The following is a 25104-nucleotide window of genomic DNA, read 5'->3' on the forward strand; positions in this document are numbered from 1 at the left end:
AAGCTGGAAGAGGATCTCTAGGGTGAGGTGTAATATCCTCTCCGCCATCTTGTCTCTTTCCATATCCATCCTTGATGGGTGATTCAGAAAAATTCTGTTATATAGAAGATCTCCACTGAGATGATCCGATATTGTAGAGACCTGAATAGGAAGACGATGAGCCAATGTAACATCATAAAAATCCTGTGTAATAATACAATTACTGAAGACCATGGACCATCAGGACCATCAGGAGATAGAACGTGTAGTTGTTGTATTCTCTAGTCTTGTATGGATGGAACACAAGTTGAATTGCTCACTATGACATCTCCTTCATGCACTTTTCTGTGTTTGTTATGCCAGAACTGTTGGAGGATTATTAAAGGTGATAGTTTTCACACCAATTAGAAGGGACACCTGTGGATATTGGTGTTTTTTTTTACCTGCTACAGTTCTGGTGATTTACTAGTTAAAGTGCTCTTGTGGTAAAGTGGACGTTGGACAAACATCACGATCAATTACAATCAGACTGAAGGAACATCGTCCTCTATTCGGCTCTATGATTCTAGGATGAAATCCACTGTGGCAGCTGCAAAAAAAAATTGAAAAAGAGCAGAAGTTTGGAGAGACCACCGTGGCCAGACATTTCTCGGAGATAAAAGTTCTGATGTGCAATGGTCGTTGTTAGAAGAGGTTCTATAAGACAGTGTTCCCCAACTCCAGTCCTCAAGGCCCACCAACAGGTCATGTTTTCAGGACTTCCTTAGTATTGCTCAGGTGATGTAATTACCACCTGTGAAATCCTGAAAACATGACCTGTTGGTGGGCTTTGAGGACTGGAGTTGGGGAACACTGCTGTAAGACCCAATACGACCGGCCAATCACAGTAATGCCAGTATCCAACATGGCTACCGGATTACTGTGTATGGCGGGCAATCCCCGCATGTTTATTGACTGTGTAACAGCAGCAATTATTGTGTTGGACGGAACTAGGAGATGAATAATGGCGCTGTGTGAGGACTTCTCTGGGCTTCTGTCCTTCATCCTGCAGTCGTCTGAATGGATCTAACATGGACGGGAACCAGCTAAGCCGAATTCTGTCCACAGCTGTTACCTCACTGTTCACACTACACAGAGACCCCAAAAGAGTCTCCGTGCTGAAGGGGTTAATGCCCCCTGCGCCCAATAATGGGGAATCTCCACATACCTCCACCTGCAGAGCCGCCACCACATATATGGCTGCTCTGTGCGCACAGGAGCTGTGATGAGGTCACAGGAGGGGAGGAGTCAGGGGTCACATGATCAGGGGCCTCAGTGGATGCAGGACTCTGCTGTGCTGGTTGTCATGGTGCTGGATGAGCTGAAGTTTATGTGTGGGGTCAGGAGGGGTTTACAGTGTGGATGTAGCAGAGCCGTCTGTGTACGAGGTGTACGGAGCGGAGCGGAGCCGCGTGTGTACGGAGTGGAGCCGCGCGTGTACGAGGTGTACGGAGTGGAGCCGCATGTGTACAAGGTGTACGGAGCAGAGCCGCGCGTGTACAAGGTGTACGGAGCAGAGTAGCGCGTGTACAAGGTGTATGGAGCAGAGCCGCGCGTGTACAAGGTGTATGGAGCGGAGCCGCACGTGTACGAGGTGTACGGAGCGGAGCCGCATGTGTACGAGGTGTACTTTCATTTCAGCTCCCAACGCACATTTCGGCTGGGCTTTGATGAGAGAAAATTAAAATGAAAATTATTTTGTTGTGTATTTAATATACAGTGGGTATGGAAAGTATTCAGACCCCTTTCAATTTTCCACTCTTTGTTTCATTGCAGCCATTTGGTAAATTCTAAAAAGTTCATTTTTTTCTCATTAAAGTACACTCTGCACCCCATCTTGACTGAAAAAAAACCCAGAAATGTAGAAATTTTTGCAAATTTATTAAAAAAGAAAAACTGAAAGATCACATGGTCACAAGTCTAAAGACCCTTTGCTTAGTATTGAGTAGAAGCCCCCTTTTGAGCTAGTACAGCCATGAGTCTTTTCAAATGGCAACTTTAGGGCTTTAAGAAACACTAAAAAAAAGTCAAGATTAAAAATGTGGTACTCAGTAAGGGTAATTTTTTTCAGACTAAGCAGAGGGAAAAAATTATGGAATCACTCAATTCTGAGGAAATAATTATGGAATCACCCTGTAAATTTTCATTTCCAAAACTAACACCTGCATCAAATTAGATCTGCTCGTTAGTCTGCATCTTAAAAGCTGTAATCACACCTTGGAGAGCTGTTGCACCAAGTGGACTGACATGAATCATGGCTCCAACACGAGAGATGTCAATTGAAACAAAGGAGAGGATTATCAAACTCTTAAAAGAAGGTAAATCATCATGCAATGTTGCAAAAGATGTTGGTTGTTCACAGTCAGCTGTGTCTAAAATCTGGACCAAATACAAACAACATGGGAAGATTGTTAAAGGCAAACATACTGGTAGACCAAGGAAGATATCAAAGCATCAAGACGGGAAACTTAAAGCAATATGTGTTCAAAACAGGAAATGCACAACAAAACAAATGAGGAACGAATGGGAGGAGACTGGAGACAATGTCTGTGACCGAACTGTAAGAAACGGCCTAAAGGAAATGGGATTTACATACAGAAAAGCTAAACATAAGCCATCATTAACACCTAAACAGAAAAAAAACAAGGCTACAATGGGCTAAGGAAAAGCAATCGTGGACTGTGGATGACTGGATGAAAGTCATATTCAGTGATGAATCGCGAATCTGCATTGGGCAAGGTGATGATGCTGGAACTTTTGTTTGGTGCCTTTCCAATGAGATTTATAAATATGACTGCATGAAGAGAACATGCAAATTTCCACAGTCATTGATGATATGGGGCTGCATGTCAGGTAAAAGCATTTACATCATCAATAAATGCCCAAGTTTACATTGATATTTTGGACAGTTTTCTTATCCCATCAATTGAAAGGATGTTTGGGGATGATTACATCATTTTTCAAGATGATAATGCATCCTGCCATAGAGCAAAAACTGTGAAAACATTACTTGAAAGAAGACACATAAGGTCAATGTCATGGCCTGCAAATAGTCTGAATCTCAATCCAATTGAAAATCTTTGGTGGAAGTTGAAGAAAATGGTCCATGACAAGGCTCCAACCTGCAAAGCTGATCTGGCAACAGCAATCAGAGAAAGTTGGAGCCAGATTAATGAAGAGTACTGTTTGTCACTCATTAAGTCCATGCCTCAGAGAGTGCAAGCGGTTATTAAACCAGAGGTGGTGCAAGAAAATACTAGTGATGTATTGGAGTGTTCTTTTGTGTGTTTGTTTTTCATGATTCCATAATTTTTTCCTCAGAATTGAGTGATTCCATAATATTTTCCCTCTGCTTGGTCTGAAAAAAATTACCCTTACTGAGCACCACATTTTTAATCTTGATTTCTTTTAGTGTTTCTTAAAGCCCTAAAGTTGCCATTTGAAATTACTTTAGTTTTGTGCCATGTCTGTGATCTGCTTTTTTTCATCAACATTAAACAACTGAATAAGCCCGGTGATTCCATAATTTTTGCCAGGGGTTGTATAACATACGTGCCACCGCTATTTTGTCGTGCTCATCAATAGTCAGATCTTCAACATATCGTAGTATACATACTAATGGTGAAAGTTCTACATTAATTGAATAAACCCTGTTGATGATTGCTACAACTCCTTTCCAAAAGGACATTAGGTTAGGACAATTCCACATTATATGAAATAACATGTCTGCAGAGTGAATTTTGCACCTAGGACAAGAATTATATAAGAATTGAGGCGTCCTATATACCTGGTGTATCACATATATATGAGACAGTCTGTGGGATTCGCTTAATGATAATTGTGGGGCTCTTTCCAATATATCTAACCAATGGTTTTCTTCTATAGGGCGCATCACACTCTCCCATTTTTCCACTGAACGTATAGGATGATTTGTCAATATCTTTTCCAGGACAATGTTATAAATTATTGAGATCAGTCCCTGAGAGCTATGTAAATTAGCTATTCTCTGTTTTATTATATTTTGAGGAACCCCTCCAATCTAAATTAATGCCCTCCATCTCATATGCGTGCTGAAATTGTAATATTTACAGAATTCAGAATGTAATAGCCAAAATTAATTTTGCAATTGTGAGAATTCCTTAATTAAATCACCTATTAACACCTGATTAAATCTATTTAAACCCCTCGAAGTCCAGGATTTGAATCCCACCAGTTGGTATAAATTGGGGAGACACAGAGTGTTCCATAATGAAGTGAATTGTGAAACTCCTTCTGTACCCTGTAGTTTTTTCACCGTCCCCCAAAGCTTGTGAATTAGTAGTATTCTTGGCATTCTACCCCCTAGTGTCATAAATTTATTTGCCTCCAGCGCCTCATAGAGTTTGTCCGATTGGAGATAATGTTGCAGCAGCAAACGTTGAGCTCCCCCTCCCCCAGGGTCGTCCCATCCCCAAATATGCTGAAACTGAGATGACACATAATAAGCCCATGGATTGGGGACTTCAAGCCCTCCCATTGTTTTGTTTCTTTGCAGTATTTCCAGTTTAATTCTCGCAGTCTGTTTGTCCCATATTCATCTTCTAAACTCCTGACTGACTTTAAAGAAATATCTCTGATTTATCTATATTGGGGAGTTGTGTAGAACATACAGCAACATTAGGAGCATCCGAATAATTTTGATCAGATTAGCACAGCCCACAACCGACAACAGTAACTTAGACCAAGCCCCTAATTTACTTCTAAACTTTGTTAATATTGGGTCAAGGTTCAGCTTCTCATAATCATCTATTTTAGCCGTTATGTTAAAGCCTAAGTACTTAAACTCCGATACTACCTGTAGGCCCGAGTTAGTGTAGTGGGAATCATTCTCATCTGTATTATCTAACGGAAGTATAACTGATTTGCTCCAATTTATCCCTAGACTCGATTTTTTTCCAAATGTTTCAATCGTTTTCATTGCTATAGGAAGGGACTCAGAAGCTTTAGCCAAGAACAGCAAATTGTCATCAGCATAGAGAGCAACCTTCTCATTTTTATGCCCCCTATGGAACCCAGTTATACCTGGATGCTCCCTAATAATCGCTACCATGGGCTCAATGGCCAATGCAATGAGCAGGGGAGATAGGGGCACATGGCACGGATGCTCCCTATTTAACCCAAAGGTCGAGGTGAGATGTCCAGTCACTCGTATTCTGGCCACAGGCCTACCATATAGTAATTTAACCCATGATATGAAGCCAGACCCTATACCAAATGTTTCCATTCCTGCCGAAAGATATTCCCATTCAATAGAGTCAAACACCTCAGCGGCATCTAGTGAGCATACAGCCCTATCCCTATCACCATCCACCGACAATTGAAGGTTAAGAAATAGTTGTCAAATATTGACAGCTGTGGATCTAGCAGGCATGAAGCCTGACTGGTCAGTATGGATTACTGTAGATATTACTATATTTAATCTAGAGGCCAGAACCTTCGCTATGATCTTGGTATCTGTTGACAGCAAAGATATTGGCTTGTATGAATCGGGAAGTAAAGGATCTTTACCTGGCTTAGGTATGACTATAATCACCGCCTTCTGCATTGAATGAGGCAAAGCTCCTTCCTTAATTGCATCCTGAAAGGTAGTCAGTATGTGAGGAAGTAGCATGTTTCCAAATTTCTTATATACACTGCTCAAAAAAATAAAGGGAACACTCAAATAACACATCCTAGATCTGAATGAATGAAATATTCTCATTGAATACTTTGTTCTGTACAAAGTTGAATGTGTTGACAACAAAATCACACTAAAATAATCAATGGAAATCAAATTTATTAACCAATGGAGGCCTGGATTTTGAGGCACCCCCAAAATTAAAGTGGAAAAACACACTACAGACTGATCCAACTTTGATGTAATGTCCTTAAAATAAGTCAAAATGAGGCTCAGTATTGTGTGTGGCCTCCACGTGCCTGTATGACTTCCCTACAACGCCTGGGCATGCTCCTGATGAGGTTGCGGATGGTCTCCTGTGCGATCTCCTCCCAGACCTGGACTAAAGCATCCGCCAACTCCTGGACAGTCTGTGGTGCAACGTGACGTTGGTGGATGGAGCGAGACATGATGTGCAAGATGTGCTCAATTGGATTCAGGTCTGGGGAACGGGAGGGCCAGTCCATAGCTTCAATGCCTTCATCTTGCAGGAACTGCTGACACACTCCAGCCACATGAGGTCTGGCATTGTCATGCATTAGGAGGAACCCAGGGCCAACCGTACCAGCATATGGTCTCACATGGGTCTGAGGATCTCATCTCGGTACCTAATGGCAGTCAGGCTACCTCTGGCGAGGATATGGAGAGCTGTGCGGCCCTCCAAAGAAATGCCACCCCACACTATTACTGACCCACTGCCAAACCGGTCATGCTGAAGGATGTTGCAGGCAGCAGATCACTCTCCACGGCGTCTCCAGACTCTGTCACGTCTGTCACGTGCTCAGTGTGAACCTGCTTTCTTCTGTGAAGAGCACAGGGTGCCAGTGGCGACTTTACCAATCCTGGTGTTCTGTGGCAAATGCCAAGTGTCCTGCACGGCGTTGGGCTGTGAGCACAAACCCCATCTGTGGACTTCGGGTCCTCATACCACTCTCATGGAGTTGGTTTCTAACCGTTTGTGCAGACACATGCACATTTGTGGCCTGCTGGAGGTCATTTTGCAGGGCTCTGGTAGTGCTCCTCCTGTTCCTCCTTGCACAAAGGCGGAGGTAGCGGTCCTGCTGCTGGGTTGTTGCCCTCCTACGGCCCCCTCCACTTCTCCTGGTGTACTGGCCTGTCTCCTGGTAGCGTCTCCAGCCTCTGGACACTACACTGACAGACACAGCAAACCTTCTTGCCACAGCTCGCATTGATGTGCCATCCTGGATGAGCTGCACTACCTGAGCAACTTCTGTGGGTTATAGAGTCCGTCTCATGCTACCACGAGTGTGAAAGCACAACCAACATTTAAAAGTGACCAAAAATCAGCCATAAAGCATTGGAATGAGATGTGGTCTGTGGTCCCCACCTGCAGAACCACTCCTTTATTGAGAGTGTCTTGATAATTGGCAATAATTTCCATCTATTGTCTATTCCATTTGCACAACAGCATGTGAAATTGATTGTCAATTAGTGTTGCTTCCTAAGTGGACAGTTTGATTTCACAGAAGTTTGATTTACTTGGAGTTATATTCTGTTGTTTCAGTGTTCCTTTTATTTTTCTGAACAGTGTATTTCAGTAGGGAGCCTATCCATCCCAGGCGACTTATTATTTGCCATAGAAGCTACTGCCATTTGTAATTCCTCCAGCTGTAGAGGACTATTCAGATATTATCGATCTTTAACAGAAAATGTCAGCAGTTTAATCTCCTTCAGATAGGATGAAATTTGTTCTCTTTTGAATTGCAATTTAGATTTGTATAGGTCTTTATATAATTCTAATAAAGTATTTGAAATCTGGTCAGTCTGGTTTACTTCCACGCCCTCCTTGTTTTTTTTAAAAAAACTCCCCGTCTGGGCCCTTGTTATCACGGCCATTATGTGCTTCGCTTTTTCACCCTCCTCAAAGAAGTGTGTCTGGTAGAACATACCTTTATTTTTAGCTTTTTCCTTGAAATGTCAGGGAAGCGTTTCCTGCGCCTCCCCCCAAATCATCAGATCCTTCCTTGTACCAGTTAATACAAATTTCTCTTCTGTAGATCTAACTCTATCCTGTAAAAACTCTCCAAACTGTTTGGTCTTAGTTTTAGATCTATTAATGGCCTGTATTAAGACTCCTCTTAAACACGTCTTCATAGCGTTCCATAGTGAGCTTTGCGACACCGGTTTAATATCTATAATTTGAAGCCAGAAGGGATTCATTGCCCACAGTCAGAGATGTCTGCGGCCTGGGCAAGTGTCAGATGGTGGTCAGCAAGGGTGGGTGGTCTTATAGCACTCTGGGCAAATATTCCACCGTCTTTAGCAAGGGAGAAATATGTTCTGTACCCAAGATTAAACCAATGCATTACAATGTATTATGTGTGTATGTATCTATCCCAATATGGATGAACAATATTGGTGAAGTCTCCCATGCATTAAGTCTGGAACTCCCGGTACCTTATTCGTAAGTGAAGCAATGTTTTTCACAATGGCATTGTTATAGAGAGGAGGAACGTAAACTGCCATAAGTAGAATTTCTTTTGTAAATATTTTACAATGAATACCTAAAAATCTCCCTTCCCCATCTATCTTGGAATAAATCAGTTCAAAAGGGATAGTCCTATGTACTAGGATGCTAACCCCTCTAGAGTATGTAGAAAAAGTGGAATGGAAGTTGTGGCTAATCCATTAATATTTCATGCCTGCAACACTGTTTGTTCCAAAGTGCATTTCCTGCAGACACACCACTGCAGGCAGGTGGTCCCGGCTATGTTCCATGACCGCCGCTCTCTATAAGGAGTCACCCAGACCTCTAACATTCCATGAAGGGAATTTTACTTTATCAGCCATGATATCTAATCATTTAGGGGATGATTTGAAAATGATTTGTAGAGTATCACGCCCACAGCTTCCCTTTTCAAAGCAGCTTTGTAATATTTCCACTTAATCAATATGACTACTGTTAGTTGCAGAACCGAGTGGCTTATTATAGGAACAGAAACCCCACAAACACACTCAACAAATAAACATAAATCCATCCATGTAAGCTGGAGGGAGGAAGGCACCAGTCCATCCTGTAGCCGTGTACGAGGCAAGCAAACAACCTAAAATAAGAAAGGTAAACATTTCTTAGAGGCTTGCAATAGTAGAATGTAGTACAGGATTAGTGTGTCCACTGGGCGGTGGGTTAGATAGTAAAGGATATGACCTCAACAGTCAATCGGGTGGCTACCGATGGCATAAATCTTAAAATTATTCAAGTTCAACGTTGCTGACTTTGACGGATCCTCTGCTCATTTAGGTCAATCGAGTAGAGTGCATCTTTCGGATGTTCAAAGAAAAAGGTCTCTCACAGAGTCGCCACCCTAAGTTTCACAGGGTAAAGCATGGAGTATGGTGTTTGCAAAGTACACAATCGGCGTTTTACATCTAGAAACTGTGCCCTGCGTTTTGAAACTTCAATGGAGTAATCTGGAGAAAATGAAATTCTTTTGCCATTGATGGAAATGCCTGCTTTATCACGGGAAGCTTTAAGGATGGTGTCCCTTTCTTTACAATGCAGCAGCTTCATTAAAACTGGACGTGGAGAGACCCTTGGTGGCAGTGGCCAGGATGGCACTCTATGCGCCCTCTCAACAGCAAAGAGACGGGCGGTCAGTCCCAAACAGAGAGTCCAGAGATTTCTCAAAATACTCAGTAGGGTTATTGCCCTGAGTTTTTTCAGGGACACCGACCACTCTTATGTTAGTTTGCCTGAGTCTGTTCTCTAAAACAACTGTCTTAGATAATAAGGCCAAAATCTGTTGATCATGTCTATGAGTGTACCGGATAATTTGAGGTTGTTTATCCTCCAGATCAGAGGTCCCCAACCGCCGGTCCGCGGACCAGGACCGGGCCGTTGGGGTTTTTCAGCCGGTCCGCGGGGAGAGGGGGCCCCTCCAGCCTCCAGCAGGGCCGCCATCAGGGCATGACTGCCCTGACTCCAGTATGGGGCCCGGCCGGTAGGAGCCCCCTCTTGTGCGTCTCTCTCCTCATGGGGCCCCCGGCCGCATGCTAAGCGCCGGGTCCGGAACATCTTAGCGCTGCGCTGCTGCGGCAGCACCTTCATGATTCCCCTGACTTCCGGTCATGTGACGGCGCCGTCACATGGCCGGAAGTCAGGAGAACCTGGTGTCAGCGATTTGGACGAGCGCCAGGATTCTACAGGGATCGCATGGGGGTAAGTATAACAAGTTTTATTTTTTTTTAAATACAATTAACTAGGAGTGGGGGGAATGGGAGATGCACATGGGGGGAGGGGAGAGATGAGAGATGCACATGGGGGAGGGGAGAGATGAGAGATCCACATGGGGGGAGGGGAGAGATGAGAGATGCACATGGGGGAGGGGAGAGATGAGAGATCCACATGGGGGGGAGGGGAGAGATGAGAGATGCACATGGGGGGAGGGGAGAGATGAGAGATGCACATGGGGGGGAGGGGAGAGATGAGAGATGCACATGGGGGGGGAGGGGAGAGATGAGAGATGCACATGGGAGGGAGGGGAGAGATGAGAGATGCACGGGGGGGTGAGAGATGCACGGGGGGGGATGAGAGATGCACGGAGGGGGATGAGAGATGCACGGAGGGGGATGAGAGATGCACGGAGGGGGATGAGAGATGCACGGAGGGGGATGAGAGATGCACGGAGGGGGATGAGAGATGCACGGGGGTGAGCTGCACATGGGGGGGTGAGAGATGCACATGGGGGGGTTATGTTTACATAACTTTGTTGCCTTATGAAGGGCGGGGGGGGGCCCCCAAAAATTTCTTGCACAGGGGCCCACTACAGTCTGTGTCCGCCCCTGGGATGAAGTAAATGCAGCTGAACAGCAGCTGTCAGGACAGCTGCCCTGTCCTGCTGCAGGGCGTGATGGGGCCTCAGTGATGCGGCTCCTGGCACAGCACATTATGTGGGGCTCCTGGCATAGCTCCTGGCGGGGACCTGGTCTATACTATATGATAAGTATGCACTAAACTCCAAATCCCTCCATTACCCCGCCCCCATATGACCAAAGCCCCGCCCACCCCACCCCCTCCTTGCTGGGCCATGGAAAAATGATCTTGCTTCAAGCCGGTCCCTGGTGCAAAAAAGGTTGGGGACCACTGCTCCAGATCACCAATTCTGCTGCTGTGGTGCGGTCATTAACTTTTTGTAGCCTTTGCCTCATATAGGTAAATTTCTCTTTGATCTCCCCCATCTGGCTGCTGAGTGAAGATAGCGCAGATCCATTCTGTGTTACAGCCATAAAAACATCTTTTATCATAGGCCCAGTTATGTGCTAATCTGTGTCCTGATGGAGAGTAGTGAGTTCTGACTGAGGCTGCAGGGCGCAGGAACTTTCAGAGTCATTTTCAGCAGTATTATAAAATTCCTCTGAGCGCGCAGAGAAGCGGTTAGATACCTCAGTAATTTGTATATGTGCCTCATTGCCGGTCTACGCTTCCGAGTCTGGAACTAGAGCAAAGCCAGCCTAAGTGCTGCGCCTGCAGCCACAGACTTTTCCACTCTTGTACCTGCTGAAGAAGCGCCAGCACTGTCTTGGAAGACTCCATCCACTACTTATCCCCAGAATTCTTCTGCCGCACATCCGCTCACATGTCCGGCCAAGCCATGCCCCTGAGCCACAGGGAAATTAAACCCCTTTTGGATGCGAGTCATAGACTTTTAAGGGAAAATTGAAGGGTAAATAGAGAATCTTGTGATTAAAAAAAAATACAACTTCTATTTTATATGTATGGGAAGCCATGAAGGCCGACCTTAGAGGAATATTTCCAAAATAAATCTCAGCAGCTGAATCCCGGACTAAGCAGCAGGATCAATTGGTGTTTCAGGAGTTGGGAGATGCAGAGAATGCGATAATCAGAGATCCAATGCCGGCTACACAAAACAGGCTGAAAGCAGCTCCGGACCTGCTGAATCAGGTAACATTGCAGCTGCAGGAAGGAAGAAGCGGTTTCTAAAGCTTCCGGTCCTTTCCTTAGACTCTCAGAATTAATTAGATGAATCACTTGATATACAAGATCAAGAAAGGGCACTGAGCTCAATGTCCAACGATAAAGCACTGGGAACAGATGGTCTTCCAGTGGAAGTATATAAGAGATATAAGGAAGTATTACTACCACTGCTATTCGAGATATACAATTCATGTTTTGAGGGGATCATTGCCCATGTCCATGCAGAAAGCCATAATTACGGTATGACCTAAACAAGGCTGTTCTTTTTTACAGTAGCGACCAAAATAATTAAGGCCAACTAATAGGCCGAAACGTCTTGTATTGTCACCATCCACGATTAGTTTGATACTTTTATTTCTTAATTTCTTATGTTAATAATGAATTTTTGCATCTTCACCTCCCGAGTGTGCGATGAATCATATTTGAACTATTGCAGCCCATGCCCATTACATCAGCACCTCAGCTGTGACAGAGTGCTCGCCAATCATATCCTCTCTATTATTCCATCCATAGACCATACTAAGGACTAAGGGGCACTTATTACAGGTGGAAGAATGGTCATTTCGGCAAACAGGAAAGGGTTCTTTACAGTTAGAGCAGTCAGACTGTGGAACACTCTACCATAAGAGGTAGTAATGGTAAACACTACGAAATTTAAAAAAAAGGGCTGGATGACTTCCTCAGTACATATAACATTGTGGGTTATAGATAATTTAGAGACAAAAATTTATAATTGGTGGAAAAAGGGTGAACTTGATGGACCTAGGTTTTTTTTCAACCCATGTAACATCCCCATGTTTCTATATGGCGACCTCCACCCCAGGACATTCAGAACATATCTTAGAAAATTCACCAAAATGGGGATGAAAACCAGAATAACATAAAAACCTTCCCTGGATCCATCTTAAACCCATCAGCCAATAAAATGAAACCCATGAATGAAATTTCCTGAACAGAAAAAACACATTTCATAAGTTTAGCAAAAATTTTATGAGAAATATATATCATTGTATCGTGTTAGCCAGTAGATAGAAAAATATTAAGATTTGAGAGTACTCAGTGGTTGATACCTTTTAATGGCTAACTGAAAAGATGGTAACAAATTGCAAGCTTTCAAGACTACTCAGGTATCTTCATCAGGCATACTTTAACACAATCTGAAGAGCCACATATTCATACACAGCAGGGCACAGGAATAATGCAATAGATAAGACAAGTGACATGAAGCAGAACTATCAGTATTGAAGAGGGAGAAGCAGTTGTGGCCGTAAATATTACCACAGTTCATAGATAAGGATTGTGAAAGTTTAATTGTCCTGTGATTGAGGTCTGGTCCATGATTGTGATGGTCCCAAAATGTTCTGAGGAGCACATTCCTTAGTTGATGTAGAAAGACATAAATCCATGCGATATACATACATTTATTGCTGCTCTGAGTGTGTCACGCCAGATGTGGGAAAGACTAAGTGAACACAGAGGGAAGAAGGAAAAGGAGCCCAGATACTAGGGAAAGGGGAAAGTGGAGACCTCCTAGTCTGGTCTAGGGTCACCCTGTCTCAACTACCATCACTATATTCAACAATTGAGCTACTATATTGGCTCCTCGCCAATCACCGCACGTGTGCCTCACCCTGGCTTTCCCTGGCGTATGGCAAAGGCTAGGGAAGGGAGGAGATGAGCACTAGTCGATCTCACTAAACTCTATAGAAAACAAGGGTAGACAAACATGGGGGAGATTGCTTAGCTTTAGACGAACTCCAGACAAATGGGCACTCAGCCTCAAGCTCCAGAGATGATGCAGTACTGCTCTTGCTAAGCCTTCACAAGTAGAAATGAATATAGCCGGCACCTCCCTCTCAGACACACCAGATATTTATACACCCAGGCCAGAGAGCTAATTAGCCAGAGGGAGGTAGCCGCTAGGTCCTAGAGACAGCCTCTCCTCTAAGAAGAGGTCTGTAATGCCAAACATAGAGATCTCCTGCAACCAACTGCAGGGCGACTATCTGTCACCTCTGATACACCCGTGACAGTGTGTCAAAGATTGTCATAAGATTGTACTCCGAAATTTTTTTTGTCTCTCTGAGATTTGAAGTTACATTTTAATACAAGTAATTTCATGTCCACGATGCTGTGATCAGGGATAAAAAAATGTTTGGCCACAGGTAGCTCTATTCTTTTTTCTTTTATTGTGTGGCGATGAGAATTCATCCTTGTTCTAAGTTTTTGCCCTGTCTTCCCTACACACAGACACCCAGTTGAACATTTGGTACATATAATTAAGTACACGATATTGGATGTAATGCAGCTGAAATTACCTGGGATCTTGTGGTCCTGATGCTGGTTGGGAATCTTTATCTTGTCAGTGGTCATTATAAATAGACATGTTTTACATTTTTTTCTGGCTGCAGAGAAAAGTTCCTGTAGCTGTTGGAGAGGACTGCCTAAATCACAGAAGTGGGGGGTCTGGAAATATAGATTGTAATCGGGCATCTTTTTGTAATAATGGTTGTAATTTCCATGAAGCTCCCATTAGCACCTCCAGATTTGGATTTTAGGTGACTATGAGAGGCACCCGGTTGCTTTCTTGTTTAGTTTTGAAATGTAGATGATTCCTTGATATTCTGGTGGCTCTTGCAATCTGGTTTTCAATTGTTGTTTGGTGGTAGCCCTGGTTCAAAAAGGTGTTTCTGAGGCCACCAAGGTGTTTGCCTCTGTCCATAGGGTTGGAACATATCCAACTGTATCGGATGGCCTGGCTGTAGCCAATAGAGGTTATGTGTTTTGTATGGAAACTGACCCATTTAGGGGATGTTGGACGGTCAATTGGCTTCTGGTACATGGACGTCTCTATTTCATTGTTATGTAACTTAATGATGGTGTCCAAAAAGTTAATTTCAGTACAGAAGTAGTTGAGTGTTAAGTTGATGGTGGGATGAAATTGATTAAAGTGTTCAAGGAACTTCTTTAGATGTTGCTCAGAATATGTCCAGATGATTAAACTATAGTCAATTAGTAGTAGGTAGTAGGCCAGAGGCCTGATGTGACATGAGGACAAGAAGTCACATTCAAGCTTGGTCATGAAAATTTGCATACTGTTAAGCCATTACACTTCCTATTTCTGTACCAGTCTCCTGTAGATATATGTGGTTATCAAATTCAAAGTAATTGTGGGTGAGGATGAATTTTGTAAGTTTCACCAAAAAGCTGAAACTATCCTCTCCGTCTGTTTGCTTTCCCTTCCAGCAGCTTTTTCCACAGTTAGGTTTCTGGGAGGTCATACTTGTTCCTTTTATTTTTGATTCTCCATGGCTTGACTTCTTTGCCCTATATGAATGTGTTTTAGTTTCTCACCCACAGTTTTTATATCTTACTTCACACTTTCCTTTCCACTTGTTGACAGTGTGTTGCGGCCTCCCCTCTGGTTCCTCAGGAGGTACAAGAAAACCCTCAATGGCCTACTACGGAGTTAGATCTGAGGTGGTGTTTTAAGTTGTGCAGCTAGGGTCTTTTTAGTCTATACAGAAACCAGTTGGGTGTAGTTGCGGCATTTTCCTGTGTGGGTTCTCCGGTGGCTATAAAGATGGGCTTTCTGGTTAAAACATTTTCCACATTCTGAACAGGAAAAAGGCTTCTCCCCTGTGTGAGTTCTCTGATGTTTGACAAGATTTGATTTCATTGCAAAACATTTCCCACATTCTGAACATGAAAATGGCTTCTCCCCTGTATGAGTTCTTTGATGTGCAATGAGATTTGATTTATTTCCAAAACATTTCCCACATTCTGAACATGAAAAAGGCTTATCACTTATGTGAGTTTTCTGATGTGCGACAAGACTTGATTTCTTTGCAAAATATTTCCCACATTCTGAACATGAAAATGGCTTCTCCCCTGTGTGGGTTCTTTGGTGTATTACAACATCTGATTCATGGATAAAACATTTTCCACATTCTGAACATGAAAAAGGCTTCTCCCCTGTGTGAGTTCTCTGATGTTTGATAAGATGTGATCTCTCTGTAAAACATTTCCCACATTCTGAACATGAAAATGGCTTCTCCCCTGTGTGAGTTCTCTGATGTGCAATAAGAGTTGATTTAATTGCAAAACATTTCCCACATTCTGAACATGAAAATGGCTTCTCCCCTGTGTGAGTTCTCTGATGTTTGATAAGATTTGCCTTCTTTGCAAAACATTTCCCACATTCTAAACATGAAAATGGTTTCTCTCCTGTGTGAGTTCTCTGATGTTTGTTCAGATCTGATTTCCCTGTAAAACATTTTCCACATTCTGAACAGGAAAAAGGCTTCTCCCCTGTGTGGGTTCTCTGATGTACGATAATATTTGATTTCCTTGTAAAACATTTTCCACATTCTGAACAGGAAAAAGGCTTCTCCCCTGTGTGAGTTCTCAGATGTTTGGTTAGCCTTGATTTCTCTGTAAAACATTTCCGACATTCTGAACATGAAAATAGCTTCTCCCCTGTGTGACTTCTCTGGTGACTATCAAGATCTGATTTATGGTTAAAACATTTCCCCTGCTTGAAACAAAAAAATCTATTCTCTGCTGTGTACGTTTTTTGATGTTTAAGAAAAGACTTTTTGAGAAGACTATTTCCATATTCTGAATGTGAAAATGGCTTTGTTGCTTTAGGAGCAGTTTGTTTCTGAATGCCTCTTTTGTGACTATGATTTTCCTTAGTAGTCGGTAATGAATCAGAAGACAGGACCTGTTTTAAAGAATCAGATGACAGATCTTCGCTGTGAAGGGATGATGGGATATCTGGAGTAATGGCATTCACTTCATTTGTATCCTGCGGGATCTCAAGATCATCAGATTTAAAAATTGAAGATGTCAGCTGTCCCTCTGATCTTCTGGTACAGTCATCTGCCAAGAATAAAACAAATTATTATTTTTGAATAAAATATCCTTGAGTTTTATATTTTTGAGCATTTCTACTTAAAGTGTCTGTAGAAATGGCAAGTTATGTAAAAACATTGAATGATTTACCAAGACAATGACAGTTCACAGCCCAATATAAAACCTCATAGGATGAACCAGTAGAGCGAGGTGTTCAAATGTTTGTTCATTCTGGATCCCAAATATGGAATCAAAAGCCACCAAACAATGTTATGTAGGGGAAAATAATACCAAGAAAAACTTCTACTCATCTCACAAAAAACAAGTCCCCACTCAGGCCCATCATCTGTCAGTGGAAAAACAGAAGTTTCCACATTATTAGGGTCTCAAAGGCTCTTGAAAAGCAACATGGCTTCCATAAACCAATCCAGCAATATCAGCTCTCCCAAAGTCAGATCTCCCCCTCACTTCAGAGCCTTGCAGTGTGCCAAAACCACATTTAGCCTCCATGTATTCGGCATTACTATAGGGAGAAGAACCCACTTAATTTAAGGTGTGTGTCTCCTGGAGCACAATCTGGGCACTATGTGTTGGGAAATAAAATAGTATATTTGCAATTTTCACGCTCCAACATGCACTGCGTGTTAATTTCCGGAAAGTGGTTGTGCAGTCAAAATAGTCACTACTCCTATACATTAATTCACTGAGGGTTATAATATTCAAAATGGAGTCACTTTATGAGAATTTCTACTGCTCTGGTTTTCTGCCATTTTGTCATATTAGGGCTTCTGCAAATGGTGTGACCCATCTCCTCTGAGATCTGCTGCTGTGACGTCTGCTTCTTTCACCATACCTGTCCTCATTCATTCTGCAGAGAATCTGACTTTATGGTGTAGGTAATCAAATGCCCATGTTGTCTACTATTCGTAGGGGAAACTACTCAACACATCAGGGACCATATTGCCAGCCATAAATCCACGATTTGTTGTGGCAAAACCTTGTTACCACTACCCCATCATTTCTCAAGCGCCAAGTATGCAGTATCACAACTCAGGTTCCAGGTGATCGAACAAGTACCCAGACGAGGTGGTAACCATATTAAACTCCTTAAACAACGGGAGTGGTTCTGGATACACACCCTCCAGACACTGACAGAGAATGAAATAGATTGGCTAACTTGATTATCTTTTTTTCAGACACACTAGATCAGCTCTACAACCTCTCCTATTCCTCCTCTCCAGGCGAGTTCCAGAAACCCCCTTCCCCTCTCCCCTGGCTTCCCCCTCCTATCTCCCTCTCCACCCCTTCCCCTCTCCCTTCTCCTCACCCTCTTACACACAGCTCCCATATATCATTCTAGCAAACCTAATTACATACAAGGGGCATGGCCTCACACTATTTAGTTTCATACAGGACTCCATATATTCCTTACACCACCCCCCTCCATTATTCCTTTCATCCACAGCACCAATTGACCCAACCAGCACAATTTTATTCCCCCACCCAGATCAACCTCACTTTTGCCCCTCATCGATACACCATGATGACAACATAACAGAACTGAGTATGTATAATAATTCACTAGCGCAGGAATAAGGCTGGAGATATATTAATAAATTTGTATATTTTATCGGTTTAAAATGGATTACACCACGAACGTGCCATAATAAGGACTTTTCTCTCCAAGTCACCCCTGGACTCTTTCCTGAGGTAATTGATTTAATTAAAAGTTACAATTCCTAATAAAATTATATGTTCTTTATTCTAACCTATTTTACCTTACCTATATTGTTTCTTTGATTCTAAAAGTCACCGGACCAAAAAGACCACTTGGACAATAGTAACTCGCTTCTTAAAAAGCTATCTACCAACATCCTCTTTTTCTTCCCGGTAGGTGTGGTACCACCAAACCCTTACCTGTAGACATAATTTTGAAATTAACTAATTTTCAATATTTTAGCTTTCTCTACCACCGAGAAAATACACCAACACAGAGGACCACTAACCATCCTTCCTTCCTCACCAGCGGGTAAGATCGGTTACTCCTGCTATCTGCACACCACATTCTAAACCATTTGTCTTCTAACTAGGAAAGAAACTACTACCAGGACCTTAACCTCAACCTCAACCGGACAAATTATCTGAAATACAGGAGGAAAATTACTATCCCACCACTCTACCCTCCACATTTGACCGTATCTCCAACAGGCTATATTTTATCCTCTTTACACCCCGGATTTTACTTTTGTAATGTATTTTAAACCAATACTAATAAATTTGTATATTTTATCTCATTAGTATATCTCCAGCCTTATTCCAGCGCTAGTGAATCATTATGCATACTTTGTACATTCACTTTCCCTGACAGTGTGAGGATACTGTCCCACTTGCTGCAGGAATAATAAGCCTACCTGCCAGCGTTAATCCTCTCTAAAAAAATTACCATAACAGAACTATCGCATATAGCCTAACGCGCATGAGCAGTCTTCACCAGACGCCATGGATATGCTACACATGTGACACAGCCATACGGGAGGACAGGCCCGCCCCAACAGACCCACTCTCCCTGCCACATCACCTGCCTGTGACGCAACTTCCAGGGAGGGGGGGGGGGGGGGGGAAGTTTGAGCGCACGCACTTACGGTCTGGCGGTAATCACGGAAACATACATAAACCCTCCAACCGCAACAAGAGACAGATGCACAAGATGAAGGTGCGGGAGCGCCTATTCACAGCTCCGTTAAAGGTACCCACCCAGCACATTTTGAGCCGTCAGGCAAGCCACCTGGCCACATGCCTCTATACTGATCTGTTTGGGGACCTGTACTCCCTATATGTCTCTGCCCTGTTACTTATTAAGCTTTATTACTTATCTGAGTGGGGACCTATATTCCTCATATGTCTCTACCCCATACCTAACATAACTTTATATGCATCTATTTGGTGACCCATTTTCCTTATGTCTCTGCCCTGATACCCAACTTCTTTACCACCTAAGCTCTATCATTCTTCTCCTTGGCCCTCCTCCGGCTCCTTTGCTCCTCCACTTAATCATTAATCTTTTTGCTTCCATTGTCCCATCTTTTTACCAATGACTTACCATGTGGCCAGAATATCAGCAATACTTACCTGCAGGACGGATGTCCTAGAAGCCGCTGAAGATTGTCGCACAATTACAAGTACATTCATGATGAGCATATGAAAGGCTCATGTATATAATTTCTGTATACATGTAAATATGTATATGTGTCTTCACATTTATGTATTGTTTCTCTTTTTTCACAGCGACATTACGAATAAGACTGACAGGGTCGAAACGTTAAAATTGATATGTGTCGCATATCCCTGCACCTTTTTAGGTCAGCGCTTATGTCTGAATCACCATATGTGAAATAAACTGTTTGCATACCAAAAGGATTGTGTGGTGAATCACTACCTACAGATATTCATTCTGCAGACGGCGCTGGTGATGGAGGAGACGTCAGAACCAGAAGCTCTGGGCGGCGCAGGCTCTGTCCAGCCACTAAGATTAGGGTTGCTTGGACCTGTAGTACCCTCCAGTCTGGCAGTATGGGTGTGTGTGCTGTCCAGCTGGAGTAATCTGCTCCCTGCTTCAGCCAACTGGAAAGCACCGCACCCTACTAAAGCTGGAAGGATATTGCCGGAAGCTGCTAGATACAGCCTTGTTCTCCTCTGGTTCAGTCCTCTGTGCTCAGCTCCCGGCTTGTGTATTTGTTTCCTGTTGTGACCCCGGTCCGTTTACTGACTACTCTTGTGTGATTTTGTATTTTCTCTGCTCTCCTGGTTCTGACCCGGTTACCTGACTATTCTTCTTCCCATCTCACTCCACAGAACAGCAGGTAACACCGTGGCCCAAGCCTGGGGGTCTCTGTGTAACTCCAGATCCATGTAGAGGGGTTAAAGAATGTTGAGCCAACCAATCCCTGGGCTCTATAAAACAGAGGAGATAGCGCCAAACCTGTTCGTGGTGGCCATCTTTTGCGCTGCCAGGTGACCATGAACAGTGCCCCAATACATTGTGTCTGCAAACTATTCCAGCAAAATCTGCTTTCAAATAGCTAAATGTCGCTCCTTTCCTTCTTAACCTGCCATGTGCTCAGACAGTAGTGTACAACCGTATATAGGGTATTGTGCGATCAAGAGCCACCATGGGCAGCACGGTGGCTCTGTGGTTAGCATTGCAGCCTTAGAAAAATCCGGAATCCCCGGCGAAACGCGCGTCAGGGATGACTCCTGATAGTTTCATCAGACAGTATTATGCCATATTTGACCGCACTATAGAGTGCTGCATAAAACCAGATTTACCCCGTTTTAGCTGTCAGCTCTGTTAGATCTGACAGACTGTTGACATAGTTGAAATTGTCTCTCACGCTGATCATACCCACACACGTGTTGACAGCGTGGGAGAGGCCGATAGTGGCATATGCTAGCCGCATCTGATATCTAAATCGGCAGAAAGCGTGTTGGATCTCCTGCACAACCAGGAGATCGTGACTTAGTTGGATCGCTTGCTTCTCCTGCTGACCATCAATTCTTGTGCAGACAGCGTGAGAGAGACTGTCAGTGGCATAGCTGAGCCGCTTGTGCTCTTAAGCTGGCTAAGTCTGTTATATTGCCGGAGTTATTTCACTGCCGACAGCACTACTGGAGATGCGAGTGGAATTATTAAGGATCCATTACACAGATTGTGTGACAGGTGTAATAGTGTGCCCTGATAACCTCTGCACAAGGGCTCATTACACTTATATCTATCAGACCTGCCACACTTTTGAAGTCACTTTATAATATGGGGAGTGTATCCAACGGGCTAGGAGAATTTTTTACTATTGAATTCACGCTGGCAAATTGAGCCTTTATTTAATAAAATCTCTCCTGGCTGAGGATACTATCATAATTCAGCACACCCTTGATATAATCTATGGCATTCATTTTATAAGCATAAACCCAGCCATCAATTATAAGGGACATTGGCTAGGGGCTTATTTTATTAATAATTTGATTCACCGTCTGACTCTATCAGTAATTTAGTGGATCATGACTCCATTTATATAATCATGATCCATGATACATCCCTAATGGGATGTATGATTTACCAGGTTTTAATATTATTATTTAACAAAGAATTTCACTTTTACTCACACCCTTTTCCCTTTCCTAATTGTTTACTTGTAATTTGGTGGTGTTCACCTCTGTGAGTACTGTCTGATGAGATCAGACAATACTTTGACTATAGAATTGCAGCCTTGCAGCGCTGGGGTCCTGGGTTCAAATCCCACCAATGACAACAAAGGAGTTTGTATGTTCTCCCCGTGTTTGCGTGGGTTTCCTCCAGGTTGTCCGGTTTCCTCCCACACTCCAAAGACATCCTGATAGGGAATTTAGATTGTCAGCCCCAATGAGAACAGTGCCGATAATGTCTGTAAAGCGCTGTGGAATTAATGACGGTATATAAGCGAGTAAAATAAATAAATAAGCTGGAAAATAATTAGTAAGGTCCATTTGTTTCCTATTATCCTTTGTGAAGAATTCCAAAGTTATCACCATATAAAGTGACACACGTCAGATTTGAAAAATGGCCCTGATTAGAAACACAAAACTGTCTGCGGAGTGCGAAGGAACCTGTGAAAAAAAATATTTTTTTTTAATCTATGTTACATCCCCAACAACAACCTATGTATAAGGGGAGAAACCCAACACTAAACCGGAGTCGCACTCATTTATGGTGGAGCCATTGGAGCTACTATGAGTCCTGACCAGGAGAGTAGAGAAAGTATTAGTGCTCCCCATTTCAGGAGAGATTGTGCAGTAATCTGAACTTAGGATCGAAAACATAATGGAATTTATGACGTGGAGTGAATCCATGAAACCAGGGCTCGAGCCATGCCAACACATCTCCTGCAGGCGTGAATAAATGTATATTACATCCATCAGCCACGCACAGCTTAGAGATATATCATGGCACAGGTGTAATGTTTTTTTATGTAGTTTATCGCAATCCTGTTTGAAGTTAGTTGGTTTTAAAATAAAGTGTAAACTCAGGATAAAGGGAAACTCTGTTGTTATTGTACAGAAATTCACACTTGGCCTCACTGCACATTTAATGTTGTTGATCAAAAAAGCGAAGTTTGGCCAGAAAGACTGGACCTGGTCTTGTAGGGACCATATGAGCACATTCAGCAGCACAGAAGGGAGAGAAGGTAGATTCATCCAATAAGATATCACGGATCTAGGAAGCCAACACCATCATTACCCTCCGCTTTCTCTTACAGTCCCATCAGAATATTTTTCTTCAAGTGATTTTCTAACTTGTCAGCACATTCTACGTATGCTGTCATATGGGCAGGTAACGGTCAGCATCTTCTAATTCCAGGGGGTAGGTGGATCTTTCAGATTGTAAGTTCCATAGAAAAGAGCTTTCACAATTTCCCCAAGTAATTAGAACATTTTTCATATGGAGGCGAATGTTATGCTCTAGTAGCAAAATGGCGATCACACGATTGTGATATGGCCAGACTACATCACCGATAAAGCAGCCATAGCTGGTGACAGAGAAGAATCTGTGACTTCTCTGCATTTAGTGGTCACTACTCACCTGGGTAGTCATATGTAGGAATCTCCTCTTTACACCGCTCATCACCCCATACATATGTCTCTGTAGTATTAATATGGGTCAGATCTTCACCCTGAAACAAATATTGTAAAAGTCACAGACAGATGGAGAAATCACATCTATGATCAGCTCTAATCCTGCCATCTCCACCGTCCTCATTACACAAATATAAAACATATAATACTGGTGGATAAAACAAGACTGAACACAAGACCTTCACAGCCATCTACACATCATAGGGGAGATCTCATGACACCTTCTCTCCATCTACCTGATGATCCTGAGGAACATTAGGATCTTCTTGTTTACAGTCCTGTGGAAGAAGAGGACGGGGACATCTCTCTGGTGTTGTCCTCTTACTGGATAGATCTGGAGGAAACACATACAGGGACTGAATTCATTCTTTACATACAGATAATTATAGGCCGTGTGTATTTAGTCCTATTACCTGGTGATGTGAGGGGCTGGGGAACCTCCATCATGACGCCCTTGTACAGATCTTTGTGTCCTTCTAAATACTCCCACTCCTCCATGGAGAAATAGATGGCGACATCCTGACACCTTATAGGAACCTGACACATACAATGATACCGTCATCCCCCCAATCCCTTAATAGTGTTACTGTATAATGTCCCAGCATTCCCAGCAGTGTCACCTCTCCAGTCAGCAGCTCAATCATCTTATAGGTGAGTTCTACGATCTTCTGGTCATTGATGTCCTCATGTATCAAGGCTTGAGATGGAGGCCCTGTGATTGGGCTTAGGGGTCTTCCCCATCCCTCAGACACAGGATCCTGACAGCGCTCACTAGAGGTCTTCTTCACTACTGTGTAATCCTGGTTATGGAGAGACACATTAATAAATCTCACTATAGACATTTCCAGAGTCCTCACCTCTCCAGTTCTGTCCATCTGTTATTCCCATAGATAAGAATGATGTAATGTGACGTCATCAGAATCTCTCACCTCTCCAGTAAGCCGGAAGATGATCTCTAGGGTGAGGTGTAATATCCTCTCTGCCATCTTGTCTCTGTCCATATCCATCATTGATGGGTGATTCACAAAAATTCTGTCAATATAGAAGATGTCCACTGAGAGGATCTGATATTGTAGTGACCTAAATAGGAAGACAATGAGACGATGGAACATCATAAAGAATTCCGTGTAATAATACAATTACTGGACACAATAAGGGAAATATATCAGGAGATAGAAGGTGTAGATGTTGTATTCTCTAGTCTTGTATGGATTTGAACATAAGTTGAATTGCAGAAAAAGACATCTCCTCCATGCTCCCAATCACTGGCTAAGTTGACCACTGCTTAGCCAACTGATTAGCGGTAGCTGTAATCACAAGTGCGCAGGAAATACAGAGACTGGTGGGGGACCCAAGCAGCAATGGTATTCTTATTAGTTTACAACATTCTGCTTTTACCCTGTCATGTATTAATGAAACCTATATATTTTAGGCCACAGACAACAAGCAGTTTCTTCCTCGGAGTCTGCAGCTGAATAAGTTTCTCATAGACTTATCTTCCATAACGCTAATTCTTGTATCATTTACTGACATTGGAATCGGCATGAGCAATACTACAGGAGATATTCATTACACGTGACATGAGAAATAACTACTTCATGATGAGGACGACATCTTCTACTATAACTCCAGAAACATATTTGGCCAGAGTCCGTCACTGACTACATCACCACTAGTCATCTATATGAAAGTTTTCCATCTTTCCCCGGCTGTAATCTTTTTATCAAATTAGATCTCATGTATAAAAGTTTGCTTGTAAGAACACCAACACAGGAGTGGTTTAATGCTAATGTCTCCATGTACGGTGTTTTTTTTTTCTGGATAGGTCATAGAAAATATTAAAAATCTCTGAAGTTAATCGCCTCCCTCCTTCCCTCTGTCATTTGCAATCTGAGCTGACACTCTTAGGTGG

General features: G+C 42.9%; 1 protein-coding gene across 2 annotated transcripts; it reads right to left on the reverse strand.

Annotated features, from left to right (window-relative positions):
• LOC141192323 (uncharacterized) lies at window positions 1–24267 on the reverse strand. 2 transcript variants are annotated; one of them, XM_073661811.1, is made up of 7 exons: window positions 24122–24267; window positions 23813–23992; window positions 23606–23729; window positions 23429–23526; window positions 23140–23230; window positions 13988–16553; window positions 1–141 (listed from the first exon to the last, which is right to left on the reverse strand). In XM_073661811.1, exons 1-6 carry the CDS (start codon window positions 24200–24202, stop codon window positions 15187–15189), a joined length of 1941 nt encoding a protein of 646 aa, XP_073517912.1. In that variant the 5' UTR covers window positions 24203–24267; the 3' UTR covers window positions 1–141; window positions 13988–15186. The 2 variants fall into 2 exon arrangements, with proteins under 2 accessions (XP_073517912.1, XP_073517914.1); XM_073661813.1 differs by lacking the exon at window positions 1–141 and adding an exon at window positions 360–568.
• Window positions 24268–25104: the final 837 nt, after the last annotated feature.

The sequence above is a fragment of the Phyllobates terribilis genome, unplaced genomic scaffold, assembly GCF_046119375.1.
Source record: "Phyllobates terribilis strain yellow unplaced genomic scaffold, ASM4611937v1 Scaffold_60__1_contigs__length_8166268, whole genome shotgun sequence".
NCBI lineage: Eukaryota > Metazoa > Chordata > Amphibia > Anura > Dendrobatidae > Phyllobates > Phyllobates terribilis.